This window comes from Malaclemys terrapin, chromosome 2 (genome assembly GCF_027887155.1).
Source record: "Malaclemys terrapin pileata isolate rMalTer1 chromosome 2, rMalTer1.hap1, whole genome shotgun sequence".
Taxonomy (NCBI): domain Eukaryota; kingdom Metazoa; phylum Chordata; order Testudines; family Emydidae; genus Malaclemys; species Malaclemys terrapin.
The window spans coordinates 104,056,477-104,076,936 of record NC_071506.1 but is presented as its reverse complement, the minus strand read 5'-3'; the positions used below and the strand labels follow the sequence as shown (position 1 = coordinate 104,076,936).

Here is a 20,460-nt window from a genome sequence, read left to right as displayed (position 1 = left end):
AAAACCACAACCCTTTCCCCTTCTCCCCTCCTCCCCCCCCCATAAAATTTAGTGGAAAATGAAATCCTAGTTTCAAATTCTGGAGATTGGACTAAAAATTCTAACCAAGGTTTCATTCTCAATTGAATTCCATAAGGGGGATAGTGACTGTCAACTTTACAACATAGGGAGTGAGATTCCGTGCTGCACCTCTGGGGGGGGGGTAATACTGAATTTGCAGGGGGAGGGAGGCTAAGGTTTCTTAAGCCTCCCTTGTGCCTTCCCAATCCTGAACTGGTTCATGAGCCAGAATGTCTGCCAGTGTAAACTTAGTTCTGTAGGACTGCATAAGTTATAGCAGTCTGTAACCAGCTGCCCAGGGGCAGTAAAACTGACTGGAATATCCTCATGCTGTGGCAACGACCTTCCTGCTGGAGGACACCCTCTACACCAGGGCTTGTGAGGAGTCCTCTGAAGGCAGTCTGCAGTTCAGGCTCTGAGGAATTTTTGCCAGCTGGACATGGCTCTTTTAAACCCCTTTTTGCCACTCCGGCCCCTTTACCCAATGTGCAGGACAAGTGTAAGAATCCCACTTAACATTTTTTAAACTATGTAACAACCCCATTAGATTAGTAAAAGTGAAAGTATATTGGATTCCAGTTTCCACAATTGGTGAGACTAGTTTCACTTTTATTTGGTTAGTTCCCCTTTTATGTTCTTAGCAGTGTCTTAATTTCTGACACTGCCGGGGAGTATTTATTTGTGTAAGAATTGTTTTCATTGGTATTTAGGAAGCAAGTGTGGAAATTTTTCTGTTGGGGTCTTAAGTGTTATAACAGCTGTTCTTTATGCAATTGTTTTGGGTCAAACTTAAATTAACAGTATTCCTTTCAACTGCTGCTGTGGATCAGAGTGAGAACATGTGAAACTTTGTATATCTCACAAAAATTGTAGCTCTTTAGCCAGCCATAAAAATTGATTTAATGGACTGGCAGAATTCAAAAACCTATAACTCGCTTGGAATCTGAAGAACTTTTACTCCTGGACTTGAATACCAAGAAACTATAGAGCAGTGGTTCTCAAACTTCTGACTGTGACCCCTTTCACATAGCAAGCCTCTGAATGCGACCCTCCCCTCATCTCCCCCAAATTAAAAACACTTTTATATATTTACCACCATTATAAATGCTGGAGGCAAAGCGGGGTTTGGAGTGGAGGCTGACCTCCCCCATGTAATAACCTCGTGACCCCATGAGGGTCCCAACCCCCAGTTTGAGAACCCCTGCTATAGAGCATTAGAAATTGATGTTGTCCCTTTTTAATGAAAGACTGTACTCTGTACAACACATCTCTAAATGTCTCGTGTGGGCTTTTTTTTTTTTAAAGTTCATTGTGCTGTTGATGGGGAAATGTCAAGGATTTTTTTTTTTTAAGGTTTCAGAGTAGCAGCCGTGTTAGTCTGGATCCGCAAAAAGAATGGGAGTGCTTGTGGCACCTTAGAGACTAACAAACTTATTGGTCTCTAAGGTGCCACAAGTACTCCCGTTCTTTTTGCGGATTTTTTTAAATGACTTCAGTCAGCTGATTAGCTATTTTTGAAGTTGGATATGAAGAATGTTTCTCTACTTTGGTTTGAGAAGAGTAATTTTAGGGACACCAGAGACACTGCTATTGAACAGTTGAATTCAAATGTCAGTTCTAGTGGAATCTTGCTTTATTAGCTCTAGTTGAAATGTACCATTTTTTTTACAAAAAATACTTTTTTTTTTAAACTGACCCTTTAAGAAGCTTGTAAACAAGCATTGATTCGTACTAGGGATAACATTTTTACAAAGTAGTCTGTTCTAGCATAATACAAATCCTATTACAAGAGTATAATCTGGGAACTGTAGACTTGGAAGGACACAGTCCAGCCATGTTCAGTGTAGGGGAGAGGAAAACAGCAAATGCTCTATTAAATTGCGCACAACCTGATTATTTAATTGTAGCATCGTCCACTTACGTCCTTTCTGTTTCCCATTGTAGTTTGGGGCAGAATTCCGAAGATTCTCTCTGGATCGTTACAAGCCAGGAAAGTTTGAAGACTTCTACAAGCTCATTCTTCACATCCACCACATATCCAGCATGGAGGTGATGATTGGATATGCTGATGTTCATGGGGACCTTCTTCCTATTAATAATGATGATAACTTCTTTAAGGCTGTTTCGAGTGCAAACCCGCTGCTCAGGGTTTTTATACAAAGACAAGGTAAAATCTTCACATTTATTAAGTCTTCAGAGCCCTGGGTTGTCCAATCCTTTATTAGTGGTAGTAATCACATTGCAGTAGCATCCAATGGTCACGGAGGGATGGGGACTGCACATACATAGAGGAAACGATCCCTACGCCAGAGGTTCTTGTGATCTCAAAGGTCCAAAACAGACTAAGGGCCTGGGAAGGGGATATACATGCACTAAGGGTGAGACACTCCACCCTGCTGGGTGGTATAAAAGGGTCAGAGTAGTGTACAAGGACCCTAAAGTCTCCTCTACATGACTTCCCCTGGCACAGGAATGATGGAGATGGCCATAAGGCTGCCTCCCCCTCAAAAGCCATGGTATGGGGGAAGTCCAGAGGTGGGAGGAGCATGCTGGGGGGAAAGACCACAGCAATGTGGCCCATAGGGCCGTCTGAGGAGACTGCTGTAACCTAGGCAGGCCTGGCGGGGCGGGGGGGGGGGGGGGGTGTCATTCTCCTCAAAGTTACACCAGGGGCTTCTCTAGTACCCGGAACATCACCCGGAATGGGAGGGTGCAAAAATGGTTTAAAAGTCCCCTTAGCCTTCGCTCTCCCTGGGCTGCAAGTTCAGTATTGCACATCTTGGGGGTGTGGCACAGAATCTTGTGCCAACGTACTACTTGAGTCCTTTGATTTAAAAGGAAACCCAAATATTGTACCATGACTAGGTCTTCATCTCCAGATGTGTCTTCAAGACTTAACTTTAGCTGGCCGTTTCATGCCCTTATTGAACAGGGACACGTGCACATCTATCCATTTTGGAAAGATTGAGTTCTGACACTGTAATCGAAGGCATGCTGAGATACAGTAACTCCCCACTTAACATCCTCTTGCTTAAATTGTTTTGATCTTGCGTCCCTGCTCAATTACAGAACATGCTCCATTTAAAGTTGTGCAATGCTTCGCTATAATGTCGTTTGGCTGCATACTTTGTCCACAGCTGGCAGCCCCCCTATCAGCTCCCCTACGTCCCTGTCCCCCGCAGCGCCTCCCGCCTGCTAGCAGACCCCGCGGATAAGAGTCTTCCCCCGCCTCCTGCCTGCGGCAATCAGCTAGCTTGCGGCATTTAGGAGGGAGGGGCGAGGAGCGAGGTCTCGACACGCAGGCTCCTCCCTTCCAAACACTGCAAGGCAGCTAATTGCCATGGGCAGGAGGGTGTGAGCCTTTGCACCGTGTCCTCGCTCCTCTCCCCCCTCCCTCCTGAACGCTGCAAGCCAGCTGATTGCCGCAGGCAGGAGGGAGGGGGGAGGAGTGAGGATGCGGCATGCGTAGTAAAGGGGGGAAAGAAGAGGCGGGTTAAGAGTGGGGGGCTTGGGGGGAGGGGTGGAGTGGACGGGCCGAGGGTTGAGCCCCCCAACCCTGGTGCTTGCAGAGTAGGGGAAGCTGACGCTGCACAGCATGCTTCTCCTAGCCTACAGCACCTTCAGCCTCCTTGCCTGCCTCATAGTCTCCAGTGCCAGTGGGCTGTGCGTGTGTGGGATAAGGCCGGGGGCACCTCCCAACTATAATACTGTACTGTATGGCAAAAAAAAATTTCCCTGGAACTTAACCCCCCCATTTACATTCATTCTTATGGGGAAATTGGATTCACTTAACATAGTTTCACTTAAAGTCACATTTTTCAGGAACATAACTACAATGTTAAGTGAGGAGTTACTGTGTGTAGGCATGGCTTTAAGGGCAGATGGCTGAATTAAGGTAATCTGCTGTGTGTCTTCAGATGTGGTGTTTTTACTAACCTCTTACTAGATGTCAAGCAAGCTGGAGGTAGAGATGTGTAAACATCAGGATGATGTCAGGGTTATTCTAAATGGTTTTCATGTGTTTGAGTAAGATTAGTCTAATGTGACATAGCACTTTATTCATCCAAGTTTTTTGATGCGGAAATGAATATTAAAAATACTGAAGTTTTCAGTATTTTAACTGAAAACAAAAGAATTCAGTAACTGAAATCAAAGGATCTTTAAAGATTCAAGAGCAGTATGACTTCAACCACTTCTTCTCTACTTCAGTTTCAAATCTTGCTTTAAATGTTGAGTTGCAACACGATTTCATTGTTTGCTCAAAACTGGCAATTTAATATCACTTTAACAGACTGCCTCCCCCATCGTTTAATGTCAGGTAGTAGCTTAGAGCACAGGGTTGGAAGTCAAAACTTCTGTGGCTTTGTCGCTGACTTGCTTTGTGACTTCAGGCCACCCTGGGCCGGATTCTCCACTACCTAGAATCTTGTATATTCACTTACTCACTCAAATGGATGGAAATAAATACACTAGAAGCCAGGCAGTGGCAAGCCCAGAGTGTTTTTTTTTCAGTTCATACATGTGTAAAATAAGAATGTGGGGAAGGGATGAGTGCGAGAGCTCCTGATTGTTGCCTACCCCCCATCACTGAAGCTGGACGGGAGATCTGTTGCATCTTCCTTCTACAATGCAAATTTGGTTCCCAGACTGTTAGATCTGTGCAGTCATGTGAACACCACTGGTGGGCCAAGTCATAAGAAACCACTTCTGTGGCTTTTTCATGCCTGTGTCAGTTCAAGTTTATTCACACATCACTAGATCAGTCCTGTTCAAAGGGCAGCAGTCCTTGCTTAGCTTAGATATATGCTGCTGAAAGCACTGTGTCTAACTAAACTTGGTCATCGCATCAGTATATCTGTAGGGCATTACTGTTCCAGTGATTTTATTAATCAAAAAAGTAGTCAAGTGGGGAAAATGATGCCTCAACTTCTCTTCAGTGTAAAAGCAAAGTCTCGGGCTGTGCTAATCTTAGTCAATTGTCTCTTCCGAAGGGATGTGAGTGGATGCTTTTATTGAGGGGACACCATCAACCTGCAGTATAGTTGGTAAAGAATTAAAAGTAGTTTCAGTTTCCATCTTCTGAGTCATCTGCCAGTTTCAATAGCTGCGCGGTTGCACTTTCTAGTTTTAAATGTGTTTCTCTGCTCTGTTGTGTGAAAGAGCCACAGGAGCAAAAGAGGAAATTGACTGTGCAGGGGAAACAGGAAATTGACTGTGCAGGGGAAACAGTGAAACTGATTATAAGCTCTTAAGTTTAGCCGGACCTGAATGTTTGCATTGTGTGCATTTTCACTGAAGCTAAGGTGAGCACAGAGAACTCTGGCTTAGCCTTTCCATACATGAGAATGTATTAATAGAGGGATTTTAACCCTAAAATATTGATATTTTAATAATAAAATAATAGGTATTTGGTATTTGTGGAAACTTACTACTTGCTGTGTGCAAGGGAGCAGTTTATCTCTTCTGTCTGGGATAGAGCCTTGAGAAACCCTATGTCAGCCAATACTTTAGAAATCTCCTGACATGTCTTTTCACTGTTCTTGATATCACCTCTTAATCATAGAAATTTGGGCTTTTAAGAGACCCTGAGAGGTCATCTAATCCAGCCCCCTGTGCTGAGTCAGAACCAAGGATATCTAGACAATCCCTGACATGTGTTTGTCCAGCCTATTCTTAAAAAACCTCCAATGGCAGGGATCCACAACCTCCCTTGGAAGCCTATTCCAGAGTTTAATTATCATTATGGTTAGAAAACTTTTTTCCTAATATGTCACCTAAATAGCCCTTGCTGCAGATGAAGCCTATTACTACTTGTCCTATCTTCAATGGACTTGAACAATTGATTGCTGCTCTCTTCTTAACAGCCTTTAACATATCTGAAGACTGTTATCAGGTCCCTTTTTGGTGTTATTTTCTTCATTACCTCAATTATCTCTTACTATCTTTCACACCCTGCATTGTGGTGGCCTTTCCTCTCTCTGTCTGTCTGAGGAGGGGCTGGATCTGCTTATCTTTAGAGCAATACTGCTCTTTCAGTTGGAGGCCCAGGCTGCAGTGCAGTGCAGTACCCCTCCATCCTTCTGCTCTTTCTTCAGTGCTCCCAGTTCAGGGTGTGAGAGGGGAGGAGGGAAATCAGTGACAGACACAACACTACAGAGTGACCAGATCACCCAGGTCAAATATCAGGATGCGGGAGGCATGGCATGGCAAGGGGGAGGAGGAGGGGGAAATGGGGCAAAAAAAAAAGTGGCAGAGAACCCCCCCCCCCCACACACACACACAAGCACTGGAGGGAGGCCCCGGAGACGCAGGGGGAGCGCAGTGCCGGGGTGAGTGAGAGTCCGGCCTGGCCCCGAGCGCAGGCAGGACTCAGTTGGGCGGTAGGGAGAGTAGGGGGGCGGCCCGCGGGGCCAGGCGGCAGCTATTCTCCCCTCCAGGCAGCGGGACTCGGGAGCAGCTGCTGTTGTAGCTGCCGCAGGGGGAGGAAGCGGCCAATGGCCAAGGTCGGCGGCTGCAGTTCTGGCGCCCGGGCCTGTTGCAGGGACCCAGCAGCGTGCAGGCTGCGCCCAGCCCCTGGCCAGTCGCGTCTGGGCTGGCTGCCCAGCTGGTGCAATCCTGCGGCGGCCCCGGGGCGGAGGTATCGGCAGCCCAGCCCTGTTCGTTCCCCTGCAGGACCCGAGCAAGATGTGGGGGCTAGGACCTGCTGCCCCCACTCTGGGGCCGCCTGCGGGATTGCACCAGCTGGGCAGCCAGCCCAGATGCGACTGGCCAGGGGCTGGGTGCGCGCTGCTGGGTCCCCACAGCAGGCCCGGGTTTGGGCCCGGGCGCCAGAACTCAGCCGCCGAGCGCTATGGCCGCTTCCTCCCCCCGCGGCAGTGGGAGCTGCAGCAGCGGCTGCTCCCGAGTGCCGCTGCCTGGGGGGGGAGAACAGCCGCCGCCTGGCCCCGCCGGCCGCCCCCCTACTCTCCCTCCAGGTACCGCCCGACTGAGTCCTGCCTGCGCTCGGGGCCAGGCCGGACTCTCACTCACCCCAGCCCCACGCTCTCCCTGCGTCTCCAGGGCCTCCCTCCAGCGCTTGTGGAGGGAGGAGGAATGGCGAGCCTGGGGAAGAGGCGGGGATTTGGGGAGGGAGCCAATGGGGGAAGGAGGAGGCGGAGTTGGGGCAAAGGGGGGCGGGGGCACAAGCACTTCCGGGCTCCGAAGCACTTGCTTGTTTGTCCAGTGTCCCGACCTAACATTGGTCGGGACAAACAAGCAAATATCGGGACAGTCCCGATTTAAAATCTGGACGTCTGGTCACCCTAGAATACTAGAGCAGTGGGCCAGTCCTTTTTCTTCCCCTTTTGCACTAACAATGTAGGACCCACACTTCAGCTTTCCCATATCAGGACTCCCTTTGGTGCTGATCACTACTACTTCTTTTTAATTGACTGGGAGATAGAAGCTTGTTCTGTTGAGGCCTGAGAAGGGAATATTAGTCTGAGGTGGTCATGGGGGGACATATGACAACAAATTGGATTTCCTAATTCATTAAAAGCTCAGCATCATTCCTCTTCTAGCCAAATGAAAAGTTTAATACACTATATAAATGACACACAGCTTTTCTGAAAAGGGCAACAAAAATGATTAAGAGTATAGAATGGCTTTCATAAGAGGAGAGATTAATAAGACTGGGACTTTTCAGCTTGTAAAAGAGGCGACTAAGGGGGGATATGATGATAGAGGTCTATAAAATCATGAGTGGTATAGAGAAAATAAATAAGGAAGTGTTATTTACTCCTTCTCATAATACAAGAACAAGGGGCCACCAAATGAAATTAATAGGTAGCAGGTTTAAAACAAACACAAGAAGGTATTTTTTCACACAACGCACTGTCAACCTCTGGAACTCCTTGCCAGAGGGGTTGTGAAGGCTAATACTATAGTGGGGTTCAAAAGGGAGCTAGATAGGTCCATCAATGGCTATCGTCCATGAATCTATTAGCCAGGATAGGCAGGAATGGTGTCCCTAGCCTCTGTTTGCCAGAAGCTGGGGTTGGGTGACAGGGCATGGATCACTTGATGATTACACCTGTTCTGTTCATTCCCTTGGGGGCACCTGCCATTAGCCACTGTCAGAGGACAGGATACTGGGCTTGATGGACCTTTGGTCTGACCCAGTATGGCCGTTCTTATGTTCTTTTGTGTTTATCTGTTTTCCTCATTTACAACTCAGCTATCCCCATTCCTCTGCCAAGTGGATATTTAATGCATGAAAACAATTTAATTATTTGTGTGGGCAGAGGGACTTCATATTTCTAATATTCTAGTTTCAAGCTCTACTAGATTTCCATGAGAATTCAATGCAAGAAATAAGGTCAGATTACAAAAAACAAATATGTTGTAATTGTTTGTCTTCTCACTTGGCTGCTGAGGCCACATCAGCTCATTCTTTTCCACCCCCTCAACTTGCTCTACAGTCACTTTACAAACTCATGCTAATATAGCTTGTCCCTGACCAGGGAAACAAGTGTCAGTACCTTGTTAACAAGAAAGGTTCTTTCTAATAAAGAACCCAGTCAGCATTCTTGGCATGCTGAAGGTCCCACTCATGTCACAGGGAGTTTGGGGTGCATTCGGAATGCAGGATTGGACTCAAGATTTGAACAGTAGTGCAGAAAGGGCCTTGGGTAATGTATTTTGCAGACTGTACCAGTCCTACTTCTAGTTCACTAGGCTCCTATACGAGCCTTACCTTGAGCATTGATACTAGTATGATTTTTTTGGAGCAGCCCACAAAAGATTTGTAGTTCACTAATACAAGTGCAGGTTTTAAACTGGCAAACAGTTACAAATACACAACTTGATCAATCTGAAGGCATTAGGATCAGGTCCTCAGATGGTGTAAATCCATGTAGCTCTCTTGACTTCAGTGGCTTGATGCTGTTTTATGCTAGCTGAGGCTCTGGTCCCAAGAGTCTATTTACTCAGCAATAATTGTCAAACATATCTAAAACTCCTCACATTGTGGCAAATGTTTGCTGCGTTACAAAAACCATATAACAGTTCAGGGAGTTTTAGATGGTTGACATCAGTTATTGCAGAGTAAATAAACTCTCTTACTCTGCCCTAGGGAGGTACGTGAAAGAAGGTATGTGTGAGAGATAAGAGCTTTCACTATTGTGTGGGTGATTTGAAATCCCAAATACTGTAGTTTGTGTTTAAACTTTTGAATACAATAAAAATGAATAAAGGTGAGCTGCAAAGTCAGAGACTGATCTTGTTGACACTATAAAAACTTTAAAAGTGCATCAGTTACTATTCAGTTGTTCTCAAATATTACCCTTCCATTTGATCAAACATAGAAAAAAAATTAATACAATGGACATTCTTTCAAATGATGTTTTCTACATACATGCGCGCGCACACCAGCCCCTGCAAATAGCTTGGTACAGTTGGCTGATCTAGTATATATTCAAACAAGAACAAGCTGCATTGTTACTCTAATAGCAGCCAAGTAAAATGAACACAATGCCGTAAATGAGAAGCTGCAGTTATGGATTAGCTCTATTATAAATCCAGTGCCTCACTCTAAACTCTTCCCTGACTTTTTCCAGTGGGGCACAGGGATTGAATGGATGTCTTGGCAGACAACTGTAGCTAGGGATGTTCCAATATACACTATGGTTTGTTTAACCAAAGAAATTACAATTAGAAACTCTAAACAGGAAATGCAGTGAAAACTACCACATCATCCACCCACTAAATATATCCATGGAACAAACAGTGCATAAAATCAACATAAGAATGTGGGATGATCTGTTTAATCAAGACAGTATGAAAACATAGTAAATTCAGTGCACCTTGGGCCTAATTCTAATGTTACACTAGTGGAAATCTAGAGTAATTCCATTGACTTCAGTGGAGGTACTTGTGATTATTTGGGTGTGTAACTCAGAACTGGTGGCCAGATCTCTCCCGATCCCAGTGATCCATACGTAAGGTTGCGAGTTTCTCTATGACTTTTGCTGCGGCCAGTGCACCTGGCTCAGGGGCAGCTCAGGCAGCCCCTGTGCCAGGCGCACTGGCTGCTGCTGGGGCAGAAGAGTTTGGGTGTGGGAGGGAGTTGGGGCACAAGATGGGGTGAGGCAGCCAATGGGAGTTGTGGGGGCGGTGCCCTGGGTGGAGGCAGCGCACAGAGCTGCCTGGCCATGCCTCCGCCTAGCAGCTGAGCGAGGGGGATGTCATCGCTTCTGGGGAGCCCCCCAGGTAATCAGAGCCTACCTCACCCCATCTTGTGCCCCAACCTCCTCCCATACCCAAACTCTGCTGCAGCTGGGTGGGAGAAGGGGGGCACGGAGTCAAGTAGGGAGCCTACTGGCCCTGGCAACCACGCATGCCCCCCCCCATCACCTAGGTCACCCCCCCCGCACCCAAGCTGCCCTTCCCCAGCACCAGCGGGGCTGCTGGGCAACCCTGCCTTCAAGTTTTAGTCACTGGTATTTTTAGTAAAAGTCATGGACAGGTCAAGGGCCATGAATTTTTGTTTACTGCCCGTGGACCTGTCTGTGACTTCTACTAAAAATACCAGTGACTAAAATGTAGCCTTATCCATACGTAAAAGAGACCTATGTGCGGTAGGGGGAACAGCTGCCTCTGTGGTGGTGGTGTCCCTTTCTGTTCCTACGCCAGCACAAAACGCTTTTCAGGGAGGGGTCACGTGGGGAGGACCGGGTGGTATGCAAATAGCCTACCTCCAGCTCCAATCTTAGCTTGAGGTTGAATTAACTTTCCTACAGAGCCTCTTTGTACTAAGGAACAGAGGCGCTAAGGCAGGGTGGACAAACTATGGGCTGTGGGCCAGATGTGGCCCACGGGCTGTTTTAATCCGGCCCTCGAGCTCCCGCTGGCAGTGGGGGGTCTGGGGCTTGTCCCACTCCAGCCAGGGAGCAGGGTCGGGATCTGCTCCGCGTGGCTCCTGGAAGCAGTGGCATGTCCCCCTTCCGGCTCCTACAGACAGGGGCAGCCAGGGGGCTCCGCTCTGCATGCTGCCCCTGCCCCAAGCACCGCCCTCACAGCTCCCATTGGCTGGCTGCACCTCCACGTAGGAGCCGGAGGGGAGATATGCCACTGCTTCCGGGAGCTGCTTGAGGTAAGCGCTGCCTGGAGCCTGCACCCCAACCCCTTAACTCAGCCCTGATCCCTCTCCTGCCCTCTGAACTCCTTGATCCCAGCCCGGAGCACCCTCCTGTACCCCAAACTCTTCATCCCTAGCCCCACCCTGAGTCTACACCCCCAGCCAGAGCCCTCACACCCCCATACCTCAACTCCCTGCCCCAGCTCAGAGCCCTCCTCCCATACTCTAAACCCCTCATCCCCAGCCCCACTCCAGAGCCTGCACTCCCAGGCGGATCCCTCACCCCAGCCCGGAGCTCCCTCCCACACCCTGAACTCCTCATTTCTGGCACCACCCTGAAGCCCACACCCCCAGCCAGAGCCCTCACCCCTTCCTGCACCCCAACCCCAATTTCATGAGCATTCATGGCCTGCCATACAATTTCTATACCCAGATGTAGCCCTCGGACCAAAAAGCTTGCTCACCGCTGTGCGGAGTCCCTGGCATCACAGCTGAATTGGAGCTGCGCTAGAGCAGGCTGTCCTGGAGCCAGTTTGAAGACTCAGGGCCTTTGGGTAGATGTGCCCAACTTTTGGCAGAGGTCTCAAATCCAGCCTGGATCTTGGGTTCCAGGGCCCAAACCTGCTCATTCCACTGAAAGCTGCCTCCAACAGAAGAATTCTCGCAAACTCTGTGAGGGAACCTGACCCATGTAATAGGGCAGGAAAAGAACGGTGAAACGTATGTAACTGTTATGAAGTAGCCTGGTTGACATACACTTGAGACCCCCCATTAAGCAGACAAGAGGCGAGAGTTGCTTGCTGCTCCCTAATGCCAGCTCTGCACTTACAGCCCCCCAAACCTGTCCTGCAACCCCCAGGTTGAGAGAAATTGCTGTAGATCTAAGCACCATGGCTAACGTACTGAGTTAACCCAAAATGTGTCTGTGTTCTACCTTGATAAAGTGACTTGTTCTAAATGAGCCTGCACATTGCAATGGAGAAAATGAGCCTTTCTCTCAGGGTCTGTCTATACCAGAAAAATGTGGTTTTAAATAAACAAGTTCATGAACGTGTTTAAAACCTTACTATAGATGGGGCAAGTTGTATTACAACACCGTCTCTGGTTGACGTGAAAACCTAGGCTCGTCAGTAGGGCTCACTTTACCAGCTAACATGTTATAATACACTTTGCCTTGTCTATACATGTTTTAAACCATTAGTTAAAATGTGAACATGTTTCCAAAAAAAAAACCCCTCTTCCCGCCCCCGGAAACTCCTTTTCCTTAGTAGTGACAAGTATGGTAGGTGTGGGGTTACTATAACAATTAAGGAGCTAAGAGATGCTACCAGGCCAACAATAAATTCTCATCCGAAGTCTTCATGTGACTGAGCAGGAGGTTGCTTTGTTTGTCAAGCCGAGTAATCCTTGCACCATTCAGCTCCATTGGGAGCTGGATATCAATATAACATGGTGGTTCATTCATCTTAAACCTGGCAACAAACTGCAGTGAGTTTTCTTGCTCTACCAGTCTTGTGTAAAAGACAAGAAGTACATAATAATTGTCCTTAAACCACTAGAAGACATAACATTGTCTTTGCAGCTTGTCAGGCATAGACACAAAACAGTCAGTCAGCTTTAGATTTTGTGGTTGGCATAACTAGGTGTATACCTCTGTTCTAGTGACTGAGTAGAACAGAAGACTAAAGCTAAGACAGGGCTGCTTCTCTCCTTCTCCCTGAAAGGATTTTGTATTTCCATATGGAGAATTTGGACTCTTGTTTACATTGTTACTGCCAGCAGTTATGGGTCCAATTAAAATATTAAGTGAGGGAGGAAATTAAGAGCAGGTTACAAAACTAGATTACTAATGTAAGTCTATAATTAATATTTGTGCATTGAGGCTGCCTTACTGAACTGGGTACATTTTTGAAACTTTTTTTTTTTTTTTAATTGGCCTATACTAAAACTTTCAAGTAACCATTTGTAAAAGTCTGTCTTATTCTGCACGGGCAAAAGATTTGAGTGGATTTTTTTTTTTTTTTAAGTTACCCAGGATTTATTTTTAAGTTTAACAGTGTTTTATAAAATACTACTTTATTGATGTTTGCAAGATACACTATTAAAAAAAATTACAAAGGTCTAGTTACAGCTAGAAATCTAACTTAATATCATTAAAAAATTGGCTACAATGGAAACTCTTGCAGTTTGGATTAAGGAATTGCAACTGCAATGCCATGAGTCAATTTTTAAATATCTATGCATAACTCACACCCACATAAGAATAAAGAGAAAATAATCTACTTCTGTTGTCCTGCCACCCCCAACTATTCTGCCTCCCCCCCCCCCATTTTTTCCTCCCTGAATGTATGCACATCTTGGCAACAGTGACGGGAGTTTAGTACTTTCATCTTTTTTTTTTTTTTTTTTTTTTTTTTAAGAGGAACCCAAAACCTGATCATTTTTCCCTTTTATTAAGGTGGTGAAATGGCTCCAAAAAATATGCTGTCCATTTAAAACAGATGATGGGGAAGGTTTATCTATCAAATAATCCACCCTAATGAAGGTCCAATATTAGAGAACCGTCCCACAATATTTATATTTCCTTTCCCCAGCAATCAAAACAAGGGATTTACTTCCTCCTCACAATTAGATTATTTATTTTGCCTGTTCTGCATGGCTACAGTTTCCATTTTCTTACTGCTGGAAAGCAATGCAGCGTACAGGTCATAATGAAACACTAGACATCACTCCTGACACATTCCTAACTGCTGCTAGGAGTCCTCACAAATTCAGATTAGCTCTTGCTGTAGTTATGGGGAAGACTACAGCTGCCCCTCTCTATACAGCAGCTCAAGGTTCTGCTGTCGCTGGTTCCGGGCTCTCTGCTAACCTTCAACCAAATTCAGAAGGAAATACAGCTTAATAGACACTACACAACAGCCACTGAAAGTGGATGCTCAGTGAGGCACATTTATACTAGGTATTGTATATCAGTAGTAGGCATTTACATGTTGGATTTTTTTTTACAACCACATTTTTGAATGACTCAAATACTACTACTCTGCCTACGTTATTGTGAAGAGATTTAATTTTTCCAGATTTAAGTGTTTAAATGTTATAAGCAGCAAGGGACTAGTGCCTCTTTTTATATGTTCCAAAAGGAAAACTATTGAGAGGCAAGAGAACTGTTTCTTGAACCTGTTTCTGATGATCCAGCTGAATCTTTATTTTTTTTTCTCTGTGCTATGTTTAGAGTGGCAAAGAATCCAGCAGGAATATTAAGGAAACCATTAACCTAGAAAACCTTGCTGTCCTCCTTGCTTTTCTGTCCCTCTGAACAAATTAACTTTCGTAGTAACCTACAAAACTCATGCTGAACAATTTTTGTTACAAAGTGTAGTACGCTTCTGGATCATCCTTCTTTGCCTCTCGCTCCTCCAGTTTTCTCTGCATTTCTTTCCTCTTATGAAGCGCTCTCCCCTATTTTGCCTGTCTCTACTTTCTGCTGCTTGTAAGTAGCTTTGAACCATGCTGACAAGCTGTGTTAGAACTCTTTGCCACCACACTGAGCAAAAGCTCCTTTTCCAAGGCACCCCCTGCAGAGTGAAAGCCAGTGGGCGTTCCTGTCTGTTTCTCTCAGCAGGCTGTGTCACTGGGAAGGGGCTTGGGCTTCAGTAGCACAGCACTAAAAGCAGCGACAGAGCTGATGGTTGTGAAGACTCTGCTTACTGGGGAAAGACTATTCCTAGTCGTGATTGATTCCAGGGTGGTAGTGAGCTGCCTCCTTTGTTCACTCTTTAGGGACTGGCGAGCTTGGGAGGCTGGTAGTGGGATCGTTAGTCCTTTAAGTTGCTAGTTCAGAACTAAATCAGGTCAGACAGTTGTAATGGAAAATTATTAATGACTGTGAGATGGGGCCCTGTTCCCAGTGGACAGGTTTTTGTATCACCAAAGCCATTATCAAAATCAGCATCTGTGTAGGTAGTTTTAGCAGAGGTCAAGGACTGAATGAACAGTGACACTGAATTGTCGTGCCTCTGAGGAGTTTCTCTCGCTCAGTATGAATGCACCTAGGTTGGGCAGTGTAGAGTCGTTTCTGATGCTTCCACTGTATTTATTTTCCAGATAAATACAATTTCATCTTAAAATTTCCACCAGCATGTGAGACTTAGGCACCTAAGTCATTTCCATAGTTCTGAAAAATGTTACGCTCAGTCTACAGTAGTATTGATCCTGTACCTTGTTTTCAAGTTTTGATTTAAATGTGGTCACCTTAGTACTCTTAAGATTGTAGCAGTTAATCAGGACTGAATCTGTGTTCCTTCAGCCTATGTTCTTCTTATCTCTCTCTCTCTCTCTCTCTCGCTAAGAAGGGCCAGTCTCGTCAGTACTTGGATGGGGATCTCCAAAGGAAAGTGGAGTGTGCTATGGGAACTAATGATGATGTGCTTCCCTCTGAGTCACCATTGAACCAGTGCCCACTATATAGAGTACAGCAGTGGTTCTCAACCAGGAGTCTGGGGCCCCCTGGGGGGCTGCTAAGCAGGGCCGGCATTAGACTTGCTGGGGCCCAGGGCAGAAAGCTGAAGCCCCACTGCATGGAGCTGAAGCTCTGAGCCATGCCACCCGGGGCTGAAGCTGAAGCCTGTGCAACTTAGCTTTGCCCTGCTTGCTACCCCGTAACGCTGGCCCTTGCTTTTATATTGAGAAGAACAGTTGTTATGGCACAGGTGGGCTATGGATTTTTTACTGGAGGTGGGGGAGCTCAGAAAGAAAGGTTGAGAACCCCTGATACCGGACCACTGTTCTGCTGGAATGGTCTCCTTCAGAGGAGAATCTGGAGCATCTTCATAAAGTTAGGGCTGTTAGCAACTTGGGTACCTGCATCCTGTTTACCTAAACTACTCCTGTAATGTCCACTGGATTTAGTTTTAGCTACTTGACAGGAAACCTCAGGGCCGGCCTTACATAGGGGCGAACTGCGTGAAGGCCGGGGGTGCCTCTGGAGCAGGGGTGCCCCTCCCCCTGCTGCTCTGCTGGTGACTGCAGCCCGGCGGCTCCTGCCCGCTGCCTAGGAGCGGAGCCTGCAGCTGCTCCCCGGAGCTTCCTGTCTGCTGGGGGGGGAGAAGAGGGGGTAAGGTGCCACTTATGTTAGGGTGTCCCCTGCCCCCCATGTACCCCATCTGTGCAGGGTGGGGGGGTGGGGACAGGGCTCCCCAAGAGAGGGACAGAGCTGCAGGGGGCTGCTGCTGTCTGAAGGAGTTTTTCCTTCAGACTGGTGAGTGCCTTCTCTTAAAAGGGCAGTGTGCGGTCTCTCATACGCTCCCCCAACTCACTCCCTAAGCTCACACAGTTTCTTTCACACTCACCCCCCCAACACATACTTCTGTGGTGGTGGTGGTGGTGTTACTTGTTGATATTTCCTGCAATGCACATATATTCTCTGATTTTATTCTTTCAAACTGCTGTTGTTTTAGTTTTTTTGACTGGTCTGTGCATTTCATAATTTTATTTCTCTCTTCTGCTGACATTTAATTCTTTGAGTAGTGAGTTCTAAAAGGCCTAACCTGTCCTGGCTGGAGTAATTATCATTATTCCTTCTAGAATGTAACTTTAGCTTGTACTAAGCTTAGCAGTGCCAGTTTAAAAACTTTAGTTAACATATAACTTTAGACACTGGGCAGATGAAGGTCACTTATTTTCAAATTGTATTTTTAGTTGTATCTGTAAAATAACTTAAAATTTTCATGAAAATAAATGCAGTTCCAACTATGATACCAATAGCAATGATGAAGTCAAATGTTAGTGAATCACATACATGATTGAAATCAGTAAATTTAAATGCCAAAACAATTAGAAAAATAAATTCCCATTCTTAATAAAAGAGGAAAAAAAACCTTAATCACATATGTTAAAATTATGTTTTTAGTGAAAAACAATTGACTAAAATAGAGTAGATAATGGTAGTAACACGGTGTGTCTGTTAGAGAAAGTAAGCACATTTTATTTAGATCATAGAATATCAGGGTTGGAAGGGACCTCAGGAGGTCATCTAGTCCAATCCCCTGCTCAAAGCAGGACCAATCCCTAGATTTTTGCTCCATATCCCTAAATGGCCCCCTCAAGGATTATTTATCTAATAAAGATAGTGTACAATGTATCAAATGTGTGTTTCCGATATCTGTGTTAAAACTCCAGAACTGATATCTCTCGAGTCTTGGGATGGGAATATTCTGCTGTATTATCTCCTAATTGTTCTAAATTTACATCTAAACTTTAAACATGGCTTTAATTGGAGTTTCTATATATTTTTTTCTTTCTTTATATAACAACTAGATACACTGCTCCTGTCCGCTAATTCCTAAGTTATCCGCAAAAACCTTAGCGTTTTCAGGTGCCTAAGTAGTCCCTGGAATCATGGTTAAAGTTTCCTCCTTTCCCGCCAAATCTGAAATGGCACCCTGGGTGAGCCAGGAGTGGCCAGAGGGCTGCAGGAGAGCCGTGGGCTCTGGCAAGATGCAGCCCCCTTGTGACAGCACCACCCTTATTTCTGCGCTGCAGCTGGCAGTGGCGTTGCCTTCAGAGCTAGATGCCCAACTAGCACCCGCCAGTATCAGGCCGCCCTGACAGTGCTTAATTTGTGCCAGGCTGAGCTCTAGCCTCTGGCATCTTTCAATACAAACTTAAACACTGGGGGAGGCAGCGGGGCCCAGAGGTAATCGGGGGGCAGTGGGGCAGGAGTGATGGGTGGGGGGGCACCAAAATAAAAGTTCTCTCAGGGTGCCGTTTTCCCTAAGGCTGGCCTTGGGAAACCTACATAACCTAGTTTAACTTTTACATACCACTGCAAAGGCGGATGCGTTTCAGTAATGGGGTGAAACACTGTGCTGTGTATACAAAGTGGAATATGAGTATTTAGCTCTAATACAAGAATTGTTCCTGAGTGGGCATTACTTGTAAAACTAAACCGATAACACATTACGGTGAATAGTTAATTGACCTAAGCTGCTCACCAGAAATGCCAGACTTTCATTTCCAGTGTCATGCTGAACTTGAATCCCATGATGCTATAGTTGAAAGGTCACTTCTTCATCTGCTAAGTAGTTCCATGAGAGAGAGTTTTTTTCATGTGGGTAACCAGATGAAGTCTCCTTTTGTCAGCTCAGCTCATTGGACCTGAAAGGGCATGTCCTAAAGGTTCCCTCTACACAGTTAATAATCAGTGTAAACCCTGTGCTGATGTGTACTAGCGGGCTCTGAATCTGCAGTAATTACTGGAAATGATCATTCCCGTAACACTTGTCACCATAGTGGATTGTCTCTTTTTACCCTTAATCTATTCTTGCATAAATAAATGTGCCTCTGGCACTTGGTCTGACTCTTTCTTGTTTTTGATGAGCTTAATAATTCTGTATGGCTGCTGGCTTTGTGTGACCTCTTCAATTTATCTATCATCATACTTGGCCCTAAATAGGGAAAAACAGGAAACTTAAAGAAATCTGTTTCCAGTTTTTTGTTCCCTTCTGCCTTTGACTCTGAATGCAGAGGGAATCCTTAAAAGTAGGAAGCACCATAAACTCTGTTTTGTTCTTTGTCGTGTTTTACCTTTCATGCCTAAGGAGAGGGCTGTGACAATACCTGCTCCTACATGTGCAGGCTTGTAAATGCAGATCTTATAAAGAAAGAGTTTATGGCTTTCCTTGTACATTTGTCCAATGGATACCAAGGGATTTGTATGACTGTAAAACAAACATGTACCCATGTGGATCTCCGCTGATATCAAGCAGTACTGATATCAAGAAGTCGCAGGATCTGGGCCCTCCTTTAAAGTTAATCCCAATAAGGCAGTTTGAATAACTATACTGTTGCCTCTCTAAGTGGTAGCAGATTTCAAGCCTTGCAGGGCAGTTTCTTTTTGGAGAAGAAATCCGTGATATGGGAGTCTGGGTTTTTTCTTAGTGCATCTTGTCTGTTTTACACTATATACATCAGTCCTTGAACAGAGGAGGTCACAAACTGCAGAAAGATAACAATAGTCTATGTGCAATCTCAGCCCAAACACCAATGGCCAGTTTCCAGGCTACAACTCAAAACCAAGAATTGGCTCTAGAGATTCAGGCAGAGCGCAAACCCCTCCTGCTGCTTGCAATAGCTCCACCACAAAGCAAATCCATGTCACAAAGCTAACCATGCAGTATTTCTTCAAAGGCTGAACAGTGTTCATGTGACAAAAAGAACTTGTAACTGCACCACCTGGTGACTCCCATCATAATATGAAATCTGAGGTCCATAAAATACTTCCATTAGAAGAAATCTATAGATGTTACAGCTCCGGGTGAAATGGCTGTGATGCTCTGATCTAGAAGAAAGGCACTGACTGGAGTCTCCTTATGATGTCCCCTTACTTCTTCCTTCGCGCAAAGGATTAAGCAGGGTTTTCTTTCCTCAGTCCCTTTTATATTGTTGGATGTCCTCCTCTGATAACAAGAAACCATTATTGGCATGATCAGTCTGGGTTAATCACCACCTAGTTCCCATGATTTGGAGCTGACTCTGTTAGCATCAAAAGAAACACAAATATTTGCCTTTATCTTGGAGGGTGTGTCTGTGTGAGATACCAAGCTGAAATAGCTTTCTTTTCATGTACTGACTTCCCCAAAATGCTACTAAACTTTGTTCTTGTGACACATTTAAGATTGGAGCCCTAAATACGAGGAGAGTCCGCTACGAAGCATTAATGTGAGGAGACAGAACAGCTGCGCTGCAGGTTGAGTGCATATTGCATGTTGTACATGTTTTACTAATCTCGGAGTTCTGTGGAGGATAGTGTGCTTAAGTCATGCTCAAAGGAAACAGATGGGGTTCTGAATGCACCGACATGCTGTTGTTGGCATGAAATGCTTTCCATGTCCCCCAGGTCAGCAGAAAGATTTCCTCTGTGTTGGAGCAGTGCACAGAACTAAACGGGGGTGGAAAGCCAAGCAGAAAGCTTTCAAGATAACTCGATAATTTTCAGGTCTTAACTAAAGTAGCAGTTTCCTTCCAGCTTCCCACTGTTGTACCACCAGCTGTAGCCAAGGTGGGAGCTCAACTATAGACAGTGCAAGGATAGTAGCTTGGCAGTTCAAGGTGTGTTGGCTTGAGACCAGATGGGGTGGGTAAGGGGAACAAACTGGCAAGCTTGGCTTAGGTACAGTGTGCCGGAGAAAGGGGGAAACTGCTGTCAGCATCACCTATTAAGCAAGGAGTGTTATTTAGCTTGTGTGTAAAGTGTCATGGTAAAATTGGGGGGGGAGGGTGTC

General features: G+C 45.7%; 1 protein-coding gene across 1 annotated transcript in view; it reads left to right on the top strand.

The window, feature by feature from the left end:
• PARD6G (par-6 family cell polarity regulator gamma) overlaps window positions 1-20,460 on the top strand; it is a 97,454-nt gene that overhangs the window by 18,920 nt on the left and 58,074 nt on the right. Inside the window, exon 2 of the mRNA XM_054017440.1 lies at window positions 2,005-2,227. Coding sequence (XP_053873415.1) covers window positions 2,005-2,227 — 223 coding nt within the window. The remainder of the gene's footprint in view (window positions 1-2,004; window positions 2,228-20,460) is intronic.